General features: G+C 55.2%; 8 protein-coding genes across 8 annotated transcripts; 4 read left to right on the top strand and 4 right to left on the bottom strand.

The window, feature by feature from the left end:
* Positions 1 to 174: 174 nt before the first annotated feature.
* N7474_000661 (threonine aspartase 1) lies at positions 175 to 1832 on the top strand (the record flags this gene model as incomplete). Its single annotated transcript, XM_057192076.1, has 5 exons — positions 175 to 281; positions 346 to 545; positions 599 to 1492; positions 1554 to 1663; positions 1725 to 1832. 5 exons carry the CDS (start codon positions 175 to 177, stop codon positions 1830 to 1832), a joined length of 1419 nt encoding a protein of 472 aa, XP_057057029.1.
* Positions 1833 to 2373: 541 nt separating this feature from the next.
* Positions 2374 to 3575, bottom strand: N7474_000662 (TFIIH/NER complex subunit TFB4; the record flags this gene model as incomplete). Its single annotated transcript, XM_057192077.1, has 2 exons — positions 2374 to 3464; positions 3530 to 3575. The coding sequence occupies 2 exons, from the start codon at positions 3573 to 3575 to the stop codon at positions 2374 to 2376; spliced, it is 1137 nt and encodes a 378-aa protein (XP_057057030.1).
* An 837-nt stretch (positions 3576 to 4412) lies between these two features.
* Positions 4413 to 7010, top strand: N7474_000663 (UNC45-central domain-containing protein; the record flags this gene model as incomplete). Its single annotated transcript, XM_057192078.1, has 2 exons — positions 4413 to 4493; positions 4575 to 7010. The coding sequence occupies 2 exons, from the start codon at positions 4413 to 4415 to the stop codon at positions 7008 to 7010; spliced, it is 2517 nt and encodes an 838-aa protein (XP_057057031.1).
* Positions 7011 to 7822: 812 nt separating this feature from the next.
* On the top strand, positions 7823 to 11647 carry N7474_000664 (glycerophosphocholine phosphodiesterase; the record flags this gene model as incomplete). Its single annotated transcript, XM_057192079.1, has 3 exons — positions 7823 to 7958; positions 8048 to 10882; positions 10950 to 11647. 3 exons carry the CDS (start codon positions 7823 to 7825, stop codon positions 11645 to 11647), a joined length of 3669 nt encoding a protein of 1222 aa, XP_057057032.1.
* A 1018-nt stretch (positions 11648 to 12665) lies between these two features.
* On the top strand, positions 12666 to 14399 carry N7474_000665 (Major facilitator superfamily domain general substrate transporter; the record flags this gene model as incomplete). The annotated part of the gene is made up of 5 exons (XM_057192080.1): positions 12666 to 12848; positions 12905 to 13327; positions 13390 to 13551; positions 13615 to 14071; positions 14134 to 14399. The coding sequence occupies 5 exons, from the start codon at positions 12666 to 12668 to the stop codon at positions 14397 to 14399; spliced, it is 1491 nt and encodes a 496-aa protein (XP_057057033.1).
* Positions 14400 to 14581: 182 nt separating this feature from the next.
* N7474_000666 (Zn(II)2Cys6 transcription factor) lies at positions 14582 to 16943 on the bottom strand (the record flags this gene model as incomplete). The annotated part of the gene is made up of 5 exons (XM_057192081.1): positions 14582 to 15041; positions 15103 to 15672; positions 15726 to 16356; positions 16410 to 16737; positions 16791 to 16943. Coding segments are annotated over 5 exons (2142 nt in total), but the record flags the coding sequence as incomplete, so codon positions are not given.
* A 141-nt stretch (positions 16944 to 17084) lies between these two features.
* N7474_000667 (uncharacterized protein) lies at positions 17085 to 18215 on the bottom strand (the record flags this gene model as incomplete). The annotated part of the gene is made up of 1 exon (XM_057192082.1): positions 17085 to 18215. One exon carries the CDS (start codon positions 18213 to 18215, stop codon positions 17085 to 17087), a length of 1131 nt encoding a protein of 376 aa, XP_057057035.1.
* A 368-nt stretch (positions 18216 to 18583) lies between these two features.
* N7474_000668 (protein arginine N-methyltransferase) lies at positions 18584 to 21340 on the bottom strand (the record flags this gene model as incomplete). The annotated part of the gene is made up of 4 exons (XM_057192083.1): positions 18584 to 18895; positions 18949 to 20489; positions 20546 to 21170; positions 21224 to 21340. 4 exons carry the CDS (start codon positions 21338 to 21340, stop codon positions 18584 to 18586), a joined length of 2595 nt encoding a protein of 864 aa, XP_057057036.1.
* Between the last annotated feature and the right edge of the window lie 64 nt (positions 21341 to 21404).

Consider the following 21404-nt stretch of genomic DNA (forward strand, 5'->3'; position numbering starts at 1 on the left):
TGGTCCACAGCATTCAGAGATCTATCCGTACCGATTACGATGCTGCATTCTCAGTGACTGCTCGTCCATCTCTCAACTCTTACCGTGTGCTCGCTCAAGAGCGCTTTCATTTCCCTCATCCACCCACTTCTCTTTAACTACAACTCTACACGTCTGACTCCCAACATCTCCACCATGGCCAGTGTCCAGGAAAAGGACAAGATCTGTGCCATCTTCATCCATGCCGGGGCGGGCTTTCATAGTGTCGAAAATGAGAGGAAGCACCTCAAGGCCTGTGAAAAGTAAGTCGCGCAATTTTTCTACAAATTTTTTTTTTTTTACTTCTGGGTACTGACACGGTCTCAGTGCCGCCAAAGCTGCGATGGCGTTCCTGAGAAATGGCGGCACAGCCGTTGACGCTGTCGAAGTGGCCATCATGGTTCTTGAAGATGCCCCGATCACGAATGCTGGATATGGCAGCAACTTGAACATCAAGGGAGGTGTTGAATGTGACGCCACCATCGTCGACCACTGGGGCCGCAGCGGTGCCGTTGGAGCCGTCCCCAGTAAGTTTGATGATAACCGCTTCTTCTTCCCTGGCTGATTTGTCGGCTTGCAGATGTCAAGAATCCAATCATGCTGGCCCGGAAGATTTTAGAACATGCCCATAAGCCACTGGGCATGCAGAGGGTGCCGCCCAATTTCCTTGTTGGAGAGGGTGCCAAGGACTTTGCCTGGGATCATGGCCTGGTGATCGTTCCGGACGAGGTCTTAATCACGCCCGCATCCATGGAGCGGTGGAGGTCTTGGTGCAAGGACGTCGACCGTTTCGAGCGTCAACACCAAGAAACTCGCCCCGCCGATCCCTGGCATCGTCGTCCAGTGACTCCCATTTCCACCCGCTTGGCACGCGCATCTCTTCCCGCCCTGTCGAGTACAATCGAGGCTGATCTTGCCTCCACTCGTGAACTAGAGCCCGTGGCGGTAGAGAACGAAAGCCTGCAGAATGACGGGCTTCTTGATGGCCAGAAAACACTGGCGTCTCCGGAACAAAAGCTGCAAGAGGCAGATGGGACAATTCCTGTCGACCGAAGCCTATCTGGGGGCCCTTCTTCGGGCTCTGGTGCGCATGACCATGTCACTGAGCCTGGAAATGACAACAACGACGAGGACATGGTCACAGACACCGTGGGAGCAATTGCCATCGATCAATGCGGAAATATCGCCGCTGGGTCCTCTTCGGGAGGCATTGGAATGAAGCACCAAGGTCGAATAGGCCCTGCAGCACTGATAGGCATAGGGACGCACGTCTTCCCGGTGGACCCCAGAGACCAGGAGCACACTGCGGTTGCCGTGGTCACTTCGGGGACTGGAGAACACATCGCCACAACACTGGCAGCCAGCACCTGCGCATCCCGGATTTACTACAGCCAGAAAATGGGACAGACCGGCGGGCTCGAATCTGTGACCGAAGAGGAAGCTATCAGCGCAATGATCAATGCAGAGTTTACAGGTGGGCATTTTTGTTGCACTACTTGTTTGGAAGCTAATCTCGTTGCCTCACTCAAATACAGGCCATCCAGGTGTTAACAAGAGCCTCATCTTTGGCGCCATTGGTATAATGGCTGTCAAGAGCAACACGGACGGCATTGCTCTCTACTTTGCGCACAACACCGACTCATTTGTAAGTTCTTCTACGACATACGCTATGGCTGATGAATTGGTTCGCTGACGACATATCCCAGGCTCTGGCTTCCATGTCCAGCAAGGATGAAAAGCCTTCCTGCGTGATGTCCCGGAACAGACAGAAAGGGCTCGTTGCTCAAGGAGGCACTATGTATCGACACAAGTAGTAAGTTTCATGTTTACCGGTCATGGAGACTGACTGCTAAACGTGGATGATCCTGTCAGGACCCCAAGCCTCGACTACGCTCTTAATGGGTCGTTTCAAGGCTGTTTTTTTATTGCGTTAAAAGGCTAAGTTCTTTCGCGGATATTCTCGCTCTCACTGCCTAACCAAAGTGGTACCCCTTTCCCCTTGCATTTGGTTCCTTCACACTGTCCCATTCTGCATTTTCTGGTGGCGTTTCCAACCAGCATAGCGACAAGGCGCGTCTCGGTCATCATGGGTTGATCCGCAACAGGATCCTGTTTTCCCTTTCCCAGTTGCTTTCCGATCCGCATTGGTGGTTATCGTTTGTCTCAGTCCAGATTCCCAGGCGCTTTCATTTTGCGCCTGCCCGTTCCTAGGTTTCTTCAAAAGACCAATCGAGACATGTGTTTCCATTTTATCAGTATCTCGTAGTTTGACCTGGACTGGACCACCTTCGAAACATCCCGTCGTATTCTAAGTGGCATGGTATAAGTGCAGCTATCAAGAGACAAAGATAACAATCAGGGACCAGGTGTAGGCGTAGACATCGGCGTGCCCGCAGCCGAAACACCATTCACGCGCTTCTTTTTCTTCTTCTTCCGCGGCAGCAGCGCAGGCTTGGCACCATAATCGCCCAGCTCCAATTGCGTCCCGCAGGTCAGACACACGATGCCCGGCGGCGGTTCACAGAAGATACTCAGACAGATCGAACAGACGTACCCGGTGCGGACGACCTTGCGGTGACAGAAGCAGGCGGCGCGGAAATCCACATTCACATTGGTCGGGAGCACCAAGTGGCGGCGCGAGCGCTGGTCCGGCAGGAAGGCCATCATCAGGTATTGGAGCAGACCGCCGGGATGATCGAGACACATGTAGATCCCCTTGGTCGCGTCGCAGGCCTGCTGCAGGAAGACGGCATCGCCGCTGAGCTTGCACACGTCGATGGGGATATGCAGGCGTTGGCATGCGAAGATGCTGTTCATCATTGGGATGTACTGGTGCGCGGAGTCGCTGGAACCGCTGACGCTGACGATCAGGATGCGGCTTTGCAGTCGCTCGTCGTCTTCGGCCGAGTATCGCGCTGTTCCTGGTGCTCCGCTGCTGCCGCCCGCACCGTCCGCTGCCGTGTCCTCGAGATCGGCACCGCCGTGCGCTTCGGCCCAGGCGATCGTGCGCCGGTTGATGTGGCTCAGGGCGAGCGTCAGTGCTCCGGCGAGCATCGTGGATGTTGTGACGCGGAGGTCATCGCCCGTCGTGGAGTTCATCAGCTCCCGCAGGTTGCGATTCACCTGCTCCTCGACCATGCGGAAAGGGCGGTATTTGTTGGTTTGTTGTGCGGCGGCGGCGGTGCTGTCGCCGTTCATGCTGATGTCTCCATCTGGATCGGGGGAGATGGTTGCGCCCTTGTCCTGGTGGACAGGGTACAGCCATGCGGCTTTTTGGCTGTGTGATGCTACGACGGCGACTTCGTTGGCATAGTTGCACGCGAGATGGGCGTTGATGAAGACGAGGATGTTGGCAATGGCCTTGGAGAGGGGGAGGGAGTCTTCTAGCTGGGCCCAGGCGTGGGGATTCGTGTCGATGATGACGGTCAGCAGGGCCGGGGCGAGGTCTAGTTTGTCCGGTGTCAGTCTAGGTACTGTACTTGATCCGGGGCATGAGATCTCGGGCACACACCAGTGGCAGCTTGCTCGTGGTGCTCGGATGCATCGACGGAATTCATGGTGGCCGGGAGATGGTCAATGGAGGGCGCAGCGCATGATGGCACACTCGACTGAGTCCCCGATGCCTTTGTCTTCGACAGTGCCCGGCGCAGACACGAGAATGAGAAGAAAGATGGACAAGAAGGGAATTGGAAGCTCGGACACGATAAGACCACTCACGGGCGATAACCACCACCGCCAAACCCTAAACCGGATCTCAACTAGGCTAACTAACTACAGAACTTCGTATTATTCTGGTTCCCGATAGGGATCGGACTTGACTCCTTCGGACTGCACGCTAGTTACTGTAGGTGGTCGAGCTCGGTCTCACGGTCCTATCAGCCGCTCCGGTCATGACTGGCCTTTGGGAACGCGCCCTATGGATCCACCGGGATAATCACCACCAGCAGGATGGCAGATACCTCGTATGCAGGAGAATGGTGTTACCACATGCCAGTCAGGATAACAATAATAATGGCCGTAACGGTATGCTATGCATCAGAATCCTGTAGTCCGTCTCACTGCGACCAACGTGATGCCACCGGTCGCCGTGGTTGGTCTTGCGAGAACAAGATAAGATCAAGGCGTAACCTAAAGAAGAAACGTAAGATATTCAGAAAGGGTGAATTAGCTTTGCTTATTCCTGTCAGGGTGGTCCAAGGAGTAGTAGTTAGCTATTCATTTCATCATCTCCCATCTTTCTTCTTCGTCTTCTTCCTCGGTCGCTCTCCGCTCCCACCTGGACTGAAGGAAAAAAAAGTTGCTAGTTCTTTTGATCTTAACCTCCTCCACCACCATCACACTATCTGGCCCCTCCATCTCGAACCCCCTTGCAGCGTGCTGCTCGCACCCCTGCAATGGTCTCAGCAACAGGCGAAGCGCGCGCTGTCCACCTGGCTACGGAGGCCGTCGAGCTGGTTGATGCCGGCCATCGCGAGGTACGTAATACACTCACCCCCCGACCGCGACTAGCTCTTCCGGAACATCTGGCATACTGATTTTCTGGGCCCTTTGACTAGGCTGCATCGCGAAATCTACGAGAAGCTCTATCCATTGCCCCCGACCACCCCGACGTGAAGGCGGCGTTCCTCAAAATCCAACACGAGGAAGAAAATGGCCACCAGCTCCTGGAGCTCTGTCGGCGGTACACCGCGCGCAAAGATGAGACCGCCGGCAATGAGGCAGCTGCCTACCTTCGCACGGACGGCCTGAAGCCACCCGAGAACGTCGCGTTGGAGTCCCTGAAGCTTCTGCTCGCTCAGCGACCACATGCCTTGTCGGCGACCCAGGACGAGGTCATCTCCGGACTGGTGCGGCAGAACGCCAGCGTCCGGCAATTCTTTTCGACACAACTGCAGGTGTCGGTGACGACCTTCTTTGACGAGATCTACCCCCGAGGCGACGGCGCGGCGGTATGCCTGGACACGGTGGTGCTGGATCCCAGTGTATGGCCTGCAGAGGATACCCGGTCGCACTGCGAGAGCGAGCTGTTCCTGCTCTTCTTGGCGAAACTCATGGAATCCGGCCATGACCTAGATGGTCGCGCCCTGAAGGGTATTACAAGGCTACTTGCTGTCGACGCCGATAGACTGCAGCACCTGGTTGACGAGGAGAGTTTCGAAGTGATCCTGACATCACTGGACAATCGACTGCCCCTCGAATTGCGCAGTCAGGCAACGCTGGCGACCGCAAAGTACCTCGAGGTAGCCAAGGAACCAGGAGAGAAGCTTTTCTCCAAGTTGATTTTGTCTATGATTGACAAGCGTCGCCCTGATGATTTTATTGTGGCCTTTTCTGCAGTCACAGCTGTTTTCCCCGTGGCCCCCGCTGCGACGGCCAACCTTTTCTTGTCGGAAGAGTTCATGGAGGCTCTGGGTCCCATGGCATCGCGAGACACCAAGAGTAAGAAACTCGAAATTTCTATGCTGGAATTGCTGAACGCGGCGTGCATCAACAAGCCATCCCGCGAAGCAATCTCCAAGCAATTCTCCGAGTGGCTGTCCCACACCTTGACAAATGGCAGCGACGAATGCTCTGAGCTGGCGGCGGTGATCCTGGCAAAGCTGCGGGCTTCTGAGACGGCTCAATCGGCCGGCGCGAATGGCCAGGCGCAAGTGGAGGACGGCGAGGTTCTTGAACTGATTCAACGGTTCAAGGGACTCATGTCCGATCCCAGTGCTGAAAAGATCTCCCATGCCATTGAGGGGCTTGCCTATTCCTCGGTGAAGCCCTCCATCAAACAGCAACTCGGTCAAGACTCGGCATTCCTGCACGACCTTGTCGCCGTGATCAAGAAGCACACCGGCGACTCCTCCGTTCTCTACGGCGGCTTGATGATCGTTCTGAACCTTACCAAGTTCCTTCCTAATCTCTCAGAGGAACAGAAGAAAATGTCTCAGCTCAAGGACTACGCTGACGCATCTACTGGGAAAGCTAGAGCTGCTCCAGATGTTCGAGACGAGGATGAAGCCGTGGTCGGCCGCTGTTGCGCCCTCATTGATGCAGGCATCATGACGCTACTGGTTGAGTGTGGAAAAATTACACTGCCTTCAATCCACGACCTCACGAGTAAGATTATGTTGGCACTTGCCCGGAACCAGAAGTCCCGAGGCACGCTCGCCCAGCAGGGTGCGGTGAAGCTGCTGCTCAGTCTCGCCATTCCGAAACAGGGGAGCTCCGGCCCCATCGCCAACGAGACGACCCAGACTGCGTCCCATGCCCTGGCCCGGATTCTTATCTCGGTCGACCCTTCACATGTGTTCCCGACCTCCGGCTTCCCCCAAATCACCACGGCGGTCCGCCCCTTACTTGCCCTCCTCTCGTCGCCCGAAACCCCTTCATTCTCGGCCGACCAGCCTCGTGACCTGCTCCCGGTCTTTGAAAGTCTACTGGCCCTGACGAATCTCGCATCGTCTCCGGACGAGTCTGCGGCAGAGCTGATTGTTCGGCAAGGCTGGTCCGCCGTCGAAGATTTGCTTCTCTCCAGCAACGCCCGCGTCCAACGCGCGGCATGCGAGCTTGTCTGCAACCTGATGACCTGCGAGTCCGGGGTTGTCCAGTTTGCCGATGGCTCCAAGCGCGCGGCGCAGCGTTTGCATATCTTACTGGCCTTGACGGACGCGGACGACGTGCCCACCCGGCTTGCGGCCGGTGGAGCCCTGGCTATGCTCACGGAGTACGACGCGGCCATAGCGGCGGTGTTGGAGCGACCACGCGGTGTCGAGCTGCTGCTGGGTCTGTGTCAAGAAGACGACGACGGTTTGGTCCACCGTGGCGCTGCCTGTCTGCGCAATCTGACCTGCACGGCATCTGGTGACATCGGAGCGCGAGCCAAGGCGGCCGTCCGAGCTGCGGGAGGTATCGAGATCCTGACTGCGTGTCTTAAGAAGACGTCCAACCCGGCGGTACTACAGGCGGGCGTAGAGGCTCTGAAGCCGCTGGTGGAGCAGCGATGATTGATTTTGCATGCGGAGATATCGGGACAGGGCTGGACGATTTTCCTTTTCTTTTTCCCGCCGGCGTTTCTTTATTTGCTGGGATTAGCGTTCTTGTCTGTTTTTGCTTCGGTGCATTCCGGGTTTCTGGGTATAGAGTGAATACAAGTGTCATGTGATGCAGTCTATGCAATGGGTCACGAGTGCTGCTCTTTGACTGTCTCCCAGCGTAGGTATTCTATCCGACAGCCAGTACTACCCCTACCCCTACGGAGTAACTCCTACTCCCACGACTATAAGCATGACGTCCGGGCCCCACCCCACCTCCCCGCCGATCGACAAATCACCGCCGCGGCACGACGCACACTTACCCTGTGGACCTGGTTCAACTCTCCCCTTCTCTTTCTTCTCTCTCTCCCTCTCAGCCTCTCTTCTTACCCTCGTGGCCCTCGTCCTTCTTCAACTCTAGGTGAGTTTCCTTCCAACTAGGTCCTCACCGCTTGCAGTCGTCCCCACTAATCCACTCCCCACTTACACAGGTACAGTCGCTCCTTTGTTCCGCGAGCTTGTCCTCTCTCAACCCCCCCCACACAAAAAAATCTCTTCCTTCCTACCTCCTCTACACAGCTTCACACATGGCTTCGCTTCTTTCTTCCCTTCCCTGCGTTCGCCCGCTCACCTGATTGCGTTGCTTTGTGGCCCTCAGGTTGGACTCGACTACATACGGATTTCGGCGCATTTCCCAGCCATTGGCAGTGCGCCTAGGCGGCATTTGAGCCTGGCGGGATAGATCAGAAAGTACAGGCCAACATCAGTGCAGGTGCTACAACATCATGAAGTTTGGGCGCAATTTGCCCCAGTTCACCGTCCCCGAATGGAGCGCCTCCTACATCAAATACAAGGCGTTGAAGAAGCTCATCAAGTCGGCGGCTGAGGAAATCAAGGCTGGACAGGAGGCAGATCTGGCGGGTAAGGATGGCCTTGGATTGTATCTTGCTCCATCGAGCGCGCTTCTAACGACGGGCGGTTTCTTTTACCTTTTCCGTTGAGTGTTATAGGCTTTTTCTATTCTCTCGACCGAAATGTCGAGGATGTCGATTATTTCTACAACAAGAAGTACGCGGAATACGTGCGCCGCCTCAAGCTCCTCGAGGACCGCTACGGTTACTCGATGGACGGCCGCCACCGCCTCGAGCCCGAGGACCGTCATGACCTGCGAGAGGCTCTGCTGGATCTGCGCTACCACCTGCGTCGCTTGCAGTGGTACGGAGAGGTCAATCGGCGTGGGTTTGTCAAGATCACCAAGAAGCTGGACAAAAAGGTCGGTGCCCAGTCCCAGAAACGCTACCTGGAAACCAAGGTCGATCCGACTCCGTTCGCATCGAATGCGCGCGTGAACAAGGCGCAGGAACGGATCAATTCGTGGATGGCCATCATCACCGACCAGAGCAAGGCCGACGAGAAATTGGCCGACGACTCCAGCTCCACTCACTCCTCCCTGTCACTCAAGCGCGGACCCTCCCGACCTTACCTCAACCTGCCCCCAAGTGTCCTGACGGCTGTGGATGAGGCCCTCCGCAAGGATGATACCCATGTATTTCTGGAGCTGCTGGAGACACTCAAAGCTGCTGCGGATGAGGCTGGTGATGCAATCTACCCCAAAGTGGTAAAAACCCTCATTCAAAGGAGCATCCTACACCGCGCGCGGGCCGCTCTGTCTCTGCTTTTGGAGCGTGTCGACACGCTTGAGGAAGACGACGAGATCAACCGGCGTAACTGCCTTCATCGTCTGGTCATCTCTATCGGTCGTGAACAGTCAACCAATGACTCCGAACCCCAGGCATCCATGGTGCTGGATTTTCCCCCAGAGACCACGCGCTACATTACCCCGGCAGCACCACCCACCTTGCAACCACCGCGCTCAGTGGTCAAGGAGATACACATGCCTCAGCAGCTAGGCCGGGACGATCCGACTGTGTCCTATCTCCAGTATCTGCTGGATGAGCTGCGTCCGCACCAGCGGGCGGCGCTGATAGCCAAGGATATTTCTGGGCGCACCCCATTGCATTACGCGGCGCAGTATGGCTTCAAGGTTGTGTGCGAGGTGATCATTGAACACTTGAAAGAGTGGGGCATGTTCGATGTCAGCGAAGGGATCGATGGCCCTTTATGGCAGGACAATGATGGTTGGGCGCCGCTGCACCTGAGCGTGGTGGGCGGACATCCGAAGACTACCGGCTATCTTTTGGATGCCGAGAATTGGAAAGGCCCTACGCAAGACAATGGTCATATTCGCAAGCAAGTCTCTAAGTCGAATGCGGTGCTAGCCCTGGCTACCAAGGCCAACTTTGTGGATATTGTCCATCTGCTGGTCAATGCCGGAGTCGATATCAACTATCAAGATGAGCAGGGCGAGACGGCATTGCACTTTGCTGCCCGCTTTGGGCATGATGAGTGCGCTCAAATTCTGCTGGAGGGCACGGAACACCAAAAGGCGGATACGGAGCTGGCGGAGAATACTTACTCGTGGACGCCGCTCTTCATTGCTTGTGTGGATGGGTCGTTGAAAGTAGCCAAATTGCTCATCGCTGCTGGTGCAGATTTGGATCGTTTCGATGCCTCCGGTTGGACGCCCAAAGAGCATGCCGCGCTGCGAGGACATCTTGCCATTGCACGTTGTCTGGCAGAAGTCAGCCCCGGTGCCCCCGATGCCGAGCCCGACTCTGCAACATCCTCCGCTTCTGCAAACCGCACGCCATCCCCCGCGGGCTCCTCCCCGCCTGGCTCGTCTCTGACTGAGCGCCGTTCAAATGTCCCCGGGCCGACCTCCGGGAGTTCTGGGTTACGCAATACTGAACCTATCAAAACTTTTGGACATCGGTATCTCACCGATGAGACCATGATTCTGGTGAGCCTGGGAACAATGGACATGCGCAAGCCGCTGGAGACGGTCAATCTCGACCGGATCCCAATGGAGAATGCCCATGCCACGCAGCTGGACACGTCGCTTTCCATGGTCATTACCGCGAGCGGTGCCCATGGTGAGCCGGAAGTGATCGATCTGCCTGTACAGGACAATATCTCGACTGAACCAATTGTCTTCCACACGACCGATGCGAGCAAGGTTCGCCTTCTTTTCGACCTGGTCCCGACTTATTCCGGGTCAAAGGACCAGGTTGTTGGTCGAGGCGTCGCGCTGCTTTCCAGCATCAAGCCCACCGTCGGGTCCCAGCGCATCAACCTCAAAGGTGATTCCACTGTGCCCATCGTCGCCGCGAACACCCTGGATGTCATTGGGTCGGTGACGTTCAACTTTCTCGTCATCACCCCTTTCAAACATCCCAACATGTCCATCACGGGAAACCAAACCTACTGGCGGTCAGTGAGCTCAACAATGGTGATCGGTCATCGCGGTCTGGGTAAGAACATGGCAGCTCGTAATTCACTGCAACTGGGCGAAAACACCGTACAGTCGTTCATCGCAGCGGCGAACCTGGGTGCCTCATATGTCGAGTTTGACGTCCAGCTCACCAAGGACCATGTCCCTGTCATTTACCATGACTTCCTGGTCAGCGAGACAGGAACAGATGCACCCGTGCATACCTTGACCCTAGATCAGTTCCTGGAGCTGGGCAAAGGTCGACGCCGGAATGTCCTCCCCGACAGCGTCGACATCCATCGCTCGGGTACAAGTCCTCGGCCGCGGTCCATGTCGGTGGGCAGCTCCGAGTACGACCCAGCCGAGCTGACCGAGAAGATCAAGCACACGCGCGACTTCAAGAAGAAAGGATTCAAGGGCAACACTCGTGGCGAGCACATCCAAGCGCCCTTCGCCACATTGGAGGAATTGTTCAAGAAGATCCCCAAACCCGTCGGGTTTAACATCGAACTGAGTGAGTTCCCACCGCTTCCCGAAGAACAGCTTCAATCTTTCGGTCGATCTGACCAAGGTCGCAACAGAGTACCCCATGCTCCACGAGAGCGAGGAGGAAGAGATGGATACTTACGCCGTGGAACTCAACTCCTTTGTGGATACCGTCTTGACCAAAGTCTACGATCTCGGCGGCGGCCGAGATGTGCTGTTCTCCAGCTTCAACCCAGACATCTGTCTCCTGTGTGCTTTCAAGCAGCCCTCCATCCCGGTGCTGTTTCTGACCGATGCTGGCGCCTCCCCTGTTGGTGATATCCGCGCTAGCAGTCTGCAGGAAGCCGTTCGGTTCGCGTCGCGATGGAACCTGCTTGGCATTGTCTCGCAGGCTGAGCCGCTCGTGCTCGCTCCGCGCCTTGTCCGCATCGTCAAGGAGTCCGGACTCGTCTGTGTCTCGTACGGCACCATGAACAACGACGCAGTCAACGTTGACGTAAGTGCATTCCTCTCATTCCTCCCTACCTCAACATCTGACTTTCCCTCGCCTCTGCAGTACCAAGTCGCCCAGGGTATCGACGCCGTGATCGTCGACTCCGTTCTGGGTATAACCAACGGTCTGATCCAGCGCCAAAACCGCAGCGAGCGCACTCCAGGCCCGTCGCCCAACCCCTTCCCCATCAGCGACCACGCTGCCAACTCCGTCGCCGACGTACTGAAGGAGACGTCTCTGGATCAGGCAGACCAGAAAAATCCCCCTCGTACAGACGTGGAGCCACCAGCTATTATCTAGTGTCTAGCGTTATATGTCTGCATCTTCTTACATAGTTGCATTCTGTCTCTTCGGCCGTGGGCCCGCTTCAACAGCTAACATTATTGTCATACTGCGTGCCATTGTATGATCCTACCTTGGCTGCTGTTTCATTCATGCCATGTTTGTCCTGCATTTATCCGTCCTGCTGCTTCCTGTAATTTTTAAGCGGATCTTTAGTCATATGCAGATATGCATGTCGGGCAGCCTTCCTTCTGGGCTTCGTTGTATAACACTACTTTGGATGACTTAGGACTTAGCTTAGAGCCCTTCTCGGCACGGGAGCCTCCTATTGGACCTAGCTCCGTAGGGCTGTCTAGAAAAGCGGCACATATTTGTGGCGCACAGGCATTCCCAGCCCGAACCACAAGTTCGGGACTACAATACTTAGCTCCCTATCGATTTATTATCGCAACAATCAACTAAGTTTGAGAAACCGCCATGGCGCCATGGCCTTATCAATTGCGTCTTACTGTAGATGGTGGTAGAGAACCACTCATCCAAGTTCCCTGGCTCCTCCGATCCACTCATCTCGGGGTGACCCGAGCAGTCGATCTCGGTCCACCCCGACTGCCCAAGCTCCCGAGATGGTGGAGGTGTCCATTTCCGGGGCAGCGAGCCAGCTATGATGTAGCTACTATAGCCCCTTATCGCGCCATAACCCGATCCACCGTGGACTAAACTACTTACTCTAGGGGATTTATTCCATGTTTGTTGGTCAGGATACCATACATGATAAACTCTTCGGCCAGCCTTCCAATTCCGGGCTGCATGATTAGGGTTTGCTAGTCCCCGCAATTATCTGGCCGACCGCCCAGCGAGAACCGGATGCTCTCCTGAAGAATTATTAAGAGCGGCTGATCTGCCTCCTGATCTCCCAACCGCACGCCTGTGTCCTGGTGTGTATATCTGATGTCAAGCCCCTGCGAGCGGGTTACGCGTCGTTCATCTTGTTTTATTTCATGCGGCACAAACAGTCGCGAGCTCGTCGGCCAATAATATGCCTCCCGTCACGACGAACGAGGAGCAGAAAGCCCGCGACACTAGCACGGCGGAGGTGCTGGAGGATTTGCGCGATGGCCAGGAGGTGTCCAGGTCGCAGTTTCGGCGGGTGCTGCTGAAGATCGATCTTGTTATTATGCCGCTCATCGTGTTGGCCATGACGCTCGCTTTTCTGGACAAGGTACCTACTGCGCTCTCCCTTTTCTCCCGATAACCATACTGATTTAGTGTCGCTAGAATGCCCTGGCCTACGCAGCCGTCTTCGGCATGGAAACAGACGCCAACCTCGTCGGGCAGCAGTACAGCTGGCTAGGCAGTATCTTCTACTTCGGCTACCTGGCCATGGAGTTTCCGAACATGTACCTGATCACCAAGCTCCCCATCGGAAGATATCTAGGCAGCTGTCTCGTTGCGTGGGGCACGCTCTTGTGCCTGATGGCCGCTTGTCACAATTTCGCGGGATTGGCCACCATCCGGCTGTTGCTGGGTATCGCTGAGGCGGCTATGCTGCCTTGTCTGCTTCTTGTCAACACGCGATGGTATCGTCGTGAGGAACAGCCTTTGCGCACTGCGTTCTGGTACAATACCTTCGCGGGTGTTTTTGGCGGCATTCTTAGCTATGCGATCGGCCATATTCGTGGTTCATTGCCTACCTGGAAGGTTAGTTTTCGAGCCCTCCTTTCCCCTTTCGCGCGGTTGATACTGATTCGGCCGGTATACAGTATATTTTCATCATCTATGGCGCCGTGACTATTCTAGTCGGCTTTTTAATCTTCCTTGTCCTCCCCAATGCCCCGGCCACAGCCTGGTTCCTCTCCGCAGAGGAGAAGAGGATTGCTCTTCTCCGCGTCGCCGAGAACCAAACGGGCCTGGATTCCCACAAGGTATGCATCGCTATTCCCTTACTCCTCTCTCCCATCTATATAGAAACTAAAAATACTCCACAGGACATCCGCCTCAAGCATATCTGGGATGCCCTCCAGGACCCGCTCTACTACATCCTCATGATCTTCGTAATCGCCCAAGCAGTCACCAACGCCGGGATAACCAACTTCAACCCGCTCATCATCTCGGGCTACGGCTTCTCCACCGAGAAGACGACATTGCTCGCCACCCCCCAAGCCGGAGTGGCAATGGTCGCCCAGGCATCATTTACCTTGCTCGCCTGGTTCGTCCCGAACATCCGGTGCCTGCTGTGGGTTATTGCATCGTGCGTCGGCTTGGCCGGCGCCGTGATGGTTCATCTGCTCGACCCGACGACGCAGCGCAATGCCTCCCTCGCCGGCGTGTATATCATGGGCTTTTATAATGTACCCTGGGTGCTGGCGCTGAGTCTGCAGACCTCGAATACGGGCGGGACGACGAAGAAGAGTTTTGTTTCTGTTTCCATTGCTATCTTCTACGGTATGTACAGATGTTTTATATTGTTCTTTCTCTGTCAGTTCTGTTCTGACAATACTCTCTAGCCGTCGGAAACATCATCGGGCCGCAGTTCTTCCTCGAAAGCCAGTCTCCGCGGTATCCGCTTGGCATTGGAGCCATGCTCTGCTGCTTTTCGATCATGGCGGCGATGGGCATTCTTTACTTCTCCGTGTGCTTCGTGACGAACAAACGGCGTGATCGCGAGTATGGTAAGATCGATAAAAGCGAGGGCATGGTTTCTGCCGGGTTGGAGGCTGATAAGGAGGATTTGACGGATCGGCTGAATCCGCGCTTCCGGTACACCTACTGAGGGGTCATGGGCTTTGTATACCTTAATTTTTACATAGATTGAATCTATCAATCATAAACCTGTCTCTATAACGTCATTTCGGGCTCTAAATAGTATGGACCAGCGTCTCCTTCAGACAAAAAACAAATATAGATACAGGATATAGTCGTGAAGAGATTATTATCAGACATCAACTAGCTCACCAGATGTGCGGTACGAAGATGATCAGATCCTCCCATATCGTCCAAGACGGACCCATACCACGCCGTTAGCGTGTCATCGATATTGATCATCTGATCATCGAAGATGGTCGACACCTGGCTCAGATAAGACTCTAGTCCGTCCGGACCGGAGAACATCATGCTCGGATCGGCGGTGGAGTCGACGCCCTCCATTACGTCGGCAGGATTTGAAAAGAACGGCGCATTGGTCATCTGCGGTGGCGGCATGGTGCGCTGGTTATCCACGGCTGAGATGGCGGTGGCGGAAGTATAGATTTTCGTTCGGAGAGCGGCGAAGAGATCGCGGAATTTGGACAGGGAGGGGTTCCGCAGGCTTGCGATGCCTCTATCCAGTAGGTCCTGGCAGATGTTCGCGTCCTGGTGGTGGAGGGTTGGTGCGAGCATGGGGTTTGTGGAGGTTTGGGCGATCTTGCACATGTGCCTGTTCACAATCTTGTCAGTTCTTGTAGATTATTAGGGTCATGGGTATGGGTATGTCTCACCAATCGCAGTAAAGGCGAACAAGCCCTGTCAGCAGGATATCATGAAAGTGGCGGTAACAACGACAAATAACCGATATTCCCTCGTCCGCCGAGATAGCCGCCCACTGCTGTAAGGCGCTCGATGAGGCATGCGAGCAGATGGCGATCATGTTCTGTGATGGAATCATGAACGACGGTGATGGTCGGTTCAGGTTTAATAGCACCATGTAGTACTCGATGAGCATCTGCTTGTATTCCAGCGACGGCCCCAGGCCCGCTGCATCAAGCTGAGTCTTCCACCGATCTAGCCGCTGATGCAGCTCATCGGAGATGGCGCAAATCTCCTGGAAGGTGATAGAGGGGCATCGCCCTTTCGGGCCGCGGGCGATGTATATTGACTCTAGAACGCGACCGCAGATCTTTCGAAGCTCAATCATATGGGCGAAAAGCCAAACGGAGTTGGAATGGAACATGGGAGCGGATTTTGCTTCGTGGGGGGTGAGCTGGTCGATGGGGTTGGCGGTTGGAATGGGCGTGTCGATGCAATGATCGCGTACCGAGAGAACTCGGCCCGTACTGAGAGCTACATATCTGTGGCTTTGCGTTAGCGGTTATCGGTGTCGAGATATTGTTTGAGGGCATACCTCTCCAAGCTGTACACAGTCCACCATGTGCGAGTCCTGAGTTCGAGTTCTTCCGGACTGAAGTTCCACGATGGATTGTGCCGATGGACCCCTAATTCAAGGGCAATGGACATGCAGTATCGAGTGAGATGCCACAGATCATTGCTGTGATTGCAAGAAGGCGAACTGATCATTCTGATGGTGAGGAGGATAACCGCCTGCAGACCCGGGAGGTCGCGAGGATGTTCACGGAACTGTGTGAAGAAATGAAGAGCCGTCTGGAAATACTCTCGTGAACTATTGAAGTCCAGCATGCTGGAATATTCCTTATTGTCACCCGCTTCATCAGATCCCAAAGCAAGGACGATGAAAACAATAAACTTCTCAAAGCAACTGCATTCCCGCGGAACTTGATATATGCGTCGGAAGCACGATCGAACATATGCTAGATGCATGAACGGCCACCAGAGATGGACCCGTGCAATATAGACCGATAGTAGATACCCCGCGATGGCCCGCGAGGGGATTGACGCTGTATTGTCTGGCGGATCATCTTGCGACTCCAGTTTGCCGTGATCTGATTCTGATGTGGGATCCAAGCCCACTTGCTTGAAGAAGATGCGAGCAAAGGACGATCCAGCGGCCGCGCCCACTGTGGGGGTTGTCTTAGTCGGTTGAATAAGAATGATGTTGCAGTGGACTTACAATACTTGTTCTGGGAATATCGATCTTCAAAGCCAATGGCCAGCACACCCACTTCTTCCGCCTCTTTGCTCACATCGGCCGACCAGGGTAGCTTCTCAGACACATCGGGTGGTCTGGGATAAGCCGTGGGATCCAGACGGTCCGGTGCATTGGGCACATGGTCGGAAATATTATTATTGCTGGCCTGGGAATCGAGCTTGGATTCTAGCTCCTGGATTCTCGAATGCAGGCGCTCCACGAGGGCATAGGAATAGGCGACATAGTCCGTAATATTACAGGGCTCGCCCTGTTTCTTGCATGCCGAGCAGCGAGGCACAATCAGATCGCACTGAAAGGTCAGAACAATGAAGTTGGTGTTTTGGGGGGGTTCCAGTGGCGTACCTTAACTTTGCGGGCGCGACACCGGCTGCATGACTTGGAGACCGAGGGCGTATATTGTCCGATCTCGCCCAGCAGGGCCATGGCCTGCGGCGTGTGCCCGGGACTAATCATCCCGAATGGATGGGAGTCCGGGCTGCTCTTGGCGGCCGACATGACTTGCAGGAAGAGGACTGAGGTGATCCGGGGGGGGGCCAAAGGAGACCTGTCCGACAGAGTTGCGGGCGATCAGCGTTACTAGTTATTCAGAAGTGCCTGAGGCAGGAAAGTCGTATCGTCATGTGGATCTTCCAGGGACTAGCTAAACTCGAACAACACCCGCTGCCCCGGTCCCGCAGATTGGCTGGCGCAGGCAAATGCCTCCTCCCACTGCTCCAACCGATATCTCCCAGCAGTCACCCAACCCGCCTGACTGCCCAGCTTCAACATCCCGCCCTCCACCATCTGGATCATCTTCAGGATATCCGCCCGCTCATACATCCACTTCCCTTTGATCGTGAGGTTCTTATACGCCAACGCCGCAACCGGGATGGCCACATCCCCGATTCCAGATCCCATCAGACACACGCGGCCCGAGTGCTTGAGCGATAACATCCCGCTCCGGAGATGACTTGATCCTGCTGCCGCCGGCGGGGAGATATCGAAGAACGCATCGGCCGGGCCACACTTCGCCAGCGCCTCCATCTCCTGCTGCTGGTCGTTGGTAATCTGGACCAGCTGGACCCGGTCTTCCGCACAGATCGCCTGAAGCTTCCTCAGCGCGTCCATGTTGCGCCCCATCGCAACAACACTAGCGCCCATCGCCAACGCCACCTGCACCGCCGAGCTCCCAAATGGGCCCGTCGCAGGACTAACAATGACCTTGTCGCCAGGCTCTATCCCGATGCACCGCAGCCCGCCGAATGGAACAGGATGCACCAACATGGCCAGCAGGTCTTCAACCGTATACCCCAACCCGCCTGCAGTAGTCGGCCCGAGCAGCCGCTTCTCGTCGAGCTTGTAGCAGTTCTCCAGCGGCATCTTCGCGTACTCCGCATACGTCGAGTCGCGCCATTCTCCGCGCATAAGCCGCGCACTGGTCTCGGTGTGTCCCTCATGAACTCCCGAAAGCGCGGCTATGCTGGGATCGTCGCGGCCCCGGAGGTAGATGTCGACGAGGACTAGATCGCCGGCCGCGAGACTCGTTGCGTCGGAGCCCACGGCTGCGACGCGGCCGATTGCTCCAGATCCTGGTACCAAGGGTGTTGGGAGCGGGTAGTTGCGCTTGCCATTGTAGATGTCGCCACCGTAGGAGAGGATCTTGGCTGCGAGGATCTTGACCACTGCGCTGCCAGGGGTGGCTTGCGGGGTGGGTTTGGTTTGGACTTCGAGAGGCTCGCCGATGGCGTTGAGGACGAGTGCCCGGTGTGTAGCTGGGAGGGGAGCCATTGTAGATGTCAAAAAAATAATTAATTGATGGGGAGCTATGTAGAGGGCCGGAGAGGGCTGTTTTATATTGCCAGTATCCAACGCCCACCAGGCAGCTTACTCGACGTTTAACACCATTAAATCCGTGCGGATACGAGACACTACGCCACAACAACTCGTATCGAGCCTCTTGGATCATCCATAGTGATCTCGGACATAGCCGGATTTAGCAATCGCGGGGGTATTAGTTGCAGATAACGACACCAGTTTATAGTCAGACCTCAACGTCGAGAGGTGGTTTTGACAAGTCATATCCTGGATTCAACAAGGCGATATCTAGATTATAGCTCGTAGGTTCATCGTTCGTCATAACCCTCTTCGTGTACTCTTCACATCAGACATCCATCCTTGATGCTCGAGTGCAAGTCGCTCATGCCAACTCGTACCCGGCGGTAGCCAGCCCGAGGACTCGGGCTTTTCTGGGGCTGTTGCACACCATTCTGTTTGCTTTTGGAACTCTCCACACCCGGCGAAACACCGCGCGCACCACTCGCAGGGTGCGCTGGAAGCGCTGCAGAGGCCGGAGCTGTGCGCTCCAAGGCAAAGACCTCCACCATCCATTCATACCAGACCTTGCGGTCGTCTGTTTGGCGGTACATAGTGGCGACGATTTCGCCGCCATCCGGGACGTTGAGTGGGATCTAGAAGATAGTTAGCGCTGACAATAATAACAATCAACAAAGCAATGCCTTACCTTCAGCGGAAAGTATATCGGGAACCAACTGATCATGTTGGCACTCTTCGCCTCCATGGTCACTGGATTAGTCGAGAGCTCCACGCCCGGGTATAGAACAGTTTCGAAATATCCAGCGAGGCCGTGACACACGCCCCGGTTTTGGACAGGGAAGGACAGACGAGTTTGGCGCACGTTGTGTGCGTTGGAAAGCGTTGCACTTCCCGGCTGTTGTGGTGGGATATTCTTGTTGGGATGCGAGAAAGACCACGCGGTTTGCACCAACGGGGTAGGAAATTCAGTTGTGGAGGATGGTGTGCCTTGCGCTGAGGATCGACCAACACCATTTTGACTCGTAACATCTCCCAAAGTTGAATTGGCTGCCGAAGCCGCAGGTGAATCAGAAGTAGAAAGAAAATCGATGGCGTGCAACATGACCACATATGGCGTTTCTGGCGCTGCTGGATTGGATATAGATTGGTTCATAACATCGCAATGCAGTTTAGGAGCAGAGATGGGCGTAAAATGAGCCGAGTAGGAGGCTGGAATGGAGATACCATGGACAGGGTTGATGAGATCGTTTACACCGTCCAGGCATTCCGGCGACAGTTCGTTATCGGCAAACGAGCCCAGCAGCTCTGACACGAGAATGTCAACGTAGGTGTAAGAGAACCCGGAACCCATGGGTTCGGCATTGTTGTTGCCATTGTTTGGGTTATAAAGCAATGAGTTTTCAATGCCTAGCGATTCTCCCACCGACTCCTGCGACCCTGCCTTGCGTACGCGAGGACCCTTCCAGCTGCGCATGTCCGACTGGACTAGCGTTACCTTGTCGCCCCAGATGGTCTCGTTATGGCGCTGGAGCAGCACAAATGCATTCTGATTCTTCTCCACTGCCCAGATATCAATGTCGACTCCAGACTCTGCGCTAGCCCGGATTGCTCGAGTCACCAGCGGGCCTCGACCAGCACCCACAACAGCCACGATAACTTTGCCATCGGGGTGAGAGGTCGGCTTTTTCTGGTCTGCCCAGTCCCTCAACGCCTTCGCAATGGCCTGCTCGTACCATTCATACTTGATGGGATCCTTTTCAAACACCTCGTACGTGATACTCTCCAGGTTGACCGTGAGTGGCTGCAAAGGTGCTTGCAGATAGTCCTGATACCCGGTGCCAAATCGCTCAATTGCAGTGCGCGCGGGTTGTCTCTGCTGAAGATTGCGCATATACGAGAGGTGTGGTGTCGGGTCATGGTGCTTTTTGTCAGCACCTGCCGCCTGTGAGAGGCTGGGATATTCTGATCCTGAAAGATGCGACTGGCCGGGTTCAGTATCATCCACATTGTCAAGCCCTGGAATGGGACCAATGCCGCACAGAAGGATCCACGGGGCGGTCCGAAGACGCATCAGCTTGGAGATCAAGCCTTGGTGCGCCTTGGACAAAACTGGGAACCCTTTTTGGTTTTTGAGGAATGCCGAGGAATCAATTGTCAGCAGGTGCACTGGTTCTGAGTGCCACCGAGACTGCACAAACAAAGCGGGGAGCTGTTTGGGCAAGACGAGAGCTGCGCATCTGTTCAGTAATCGTGGGATAAATGACGACAATAGGTTTTATTCTCACCTACGAACAGCCTTGTATGGTATTTACAAGTCTTGCGAATGGCATCCCATGCGTCCCACGTCCCGAAGGCGTCCAATTTGGGCGGAGGCCCCTCTTCCGGTTCGATGTACTCTTCACGAGCCAACGCGGCCAGGTCACCAATCGTATCGACCTCCAGTTCAGGGTTGTCGACCATCCGGAGCCAGATGTGGAATTGGATATAGGGACCCAGGGCCAAAGCGTCCTGGATCGATCGGGCATAGTATATTACGCCTTCAGAGTGCATTTCGCCGTGATGCAACTTGGGGCCAGGGACTAGAAGGTATCCAATGCCACAGAATGCTGCGTATGCCACTTCTAGCATCAGCACTTGGCGGGACAGGTCTGCGATCAACGGATCTGGGGAGCACAGATCAATCCAGCTGCTGGTCACCCCGATCAATTGGCTAGTAGCTTCGTTGGGAGTGAGATACGAGTCCGCCTTCGAGAGTGGTGGGATCACGAGTGGCTGTGAGTTCGGTGTGGTCGCCATGGTCCCTACTGCATCGTACGAAGGCTTCTGCAGATTCGACAGATGAGAGGACAACAGCCCCAGTACGCGGGAGTGGAAATGCGAGGTGGTAATTGACACTGTCATCATATCATACTGGATCATAATCGATTAGTCCCATGTCGGCGTCCAGGGGCATCCCAACTCACATTGCTTTCGTGTACCTGCCGAACCACCTTTGCGGTGACAGGCACCTGGCGGTTGGGCTCATGGTGGCCGATGCAAAAGGGCGGCGCCGCATCCTCCGAGTAGGAGTCCATCATCATCCGACCTACCCAAATGATGGATGAACGAGGAAAGAAAAACAAGGGAGAAGAGGTGAGCCCAGGT

The sequence above is a fragment of the Penicillium riverlandense genome, assembly GCF_028828495.1.
Source record: "Penicillium riverlandense strain IBT 135883 chromosome Unknown utg000001l_segment0_segment0, whole genome shotgun sequence".
NCBI classification, from domain to species: Eukaryota; Fungi; Ascomycota; class Eurotiomycetes; order Eurotiales; family Aspergillaceae; genus Penicillium; species Penicillium riverlandense.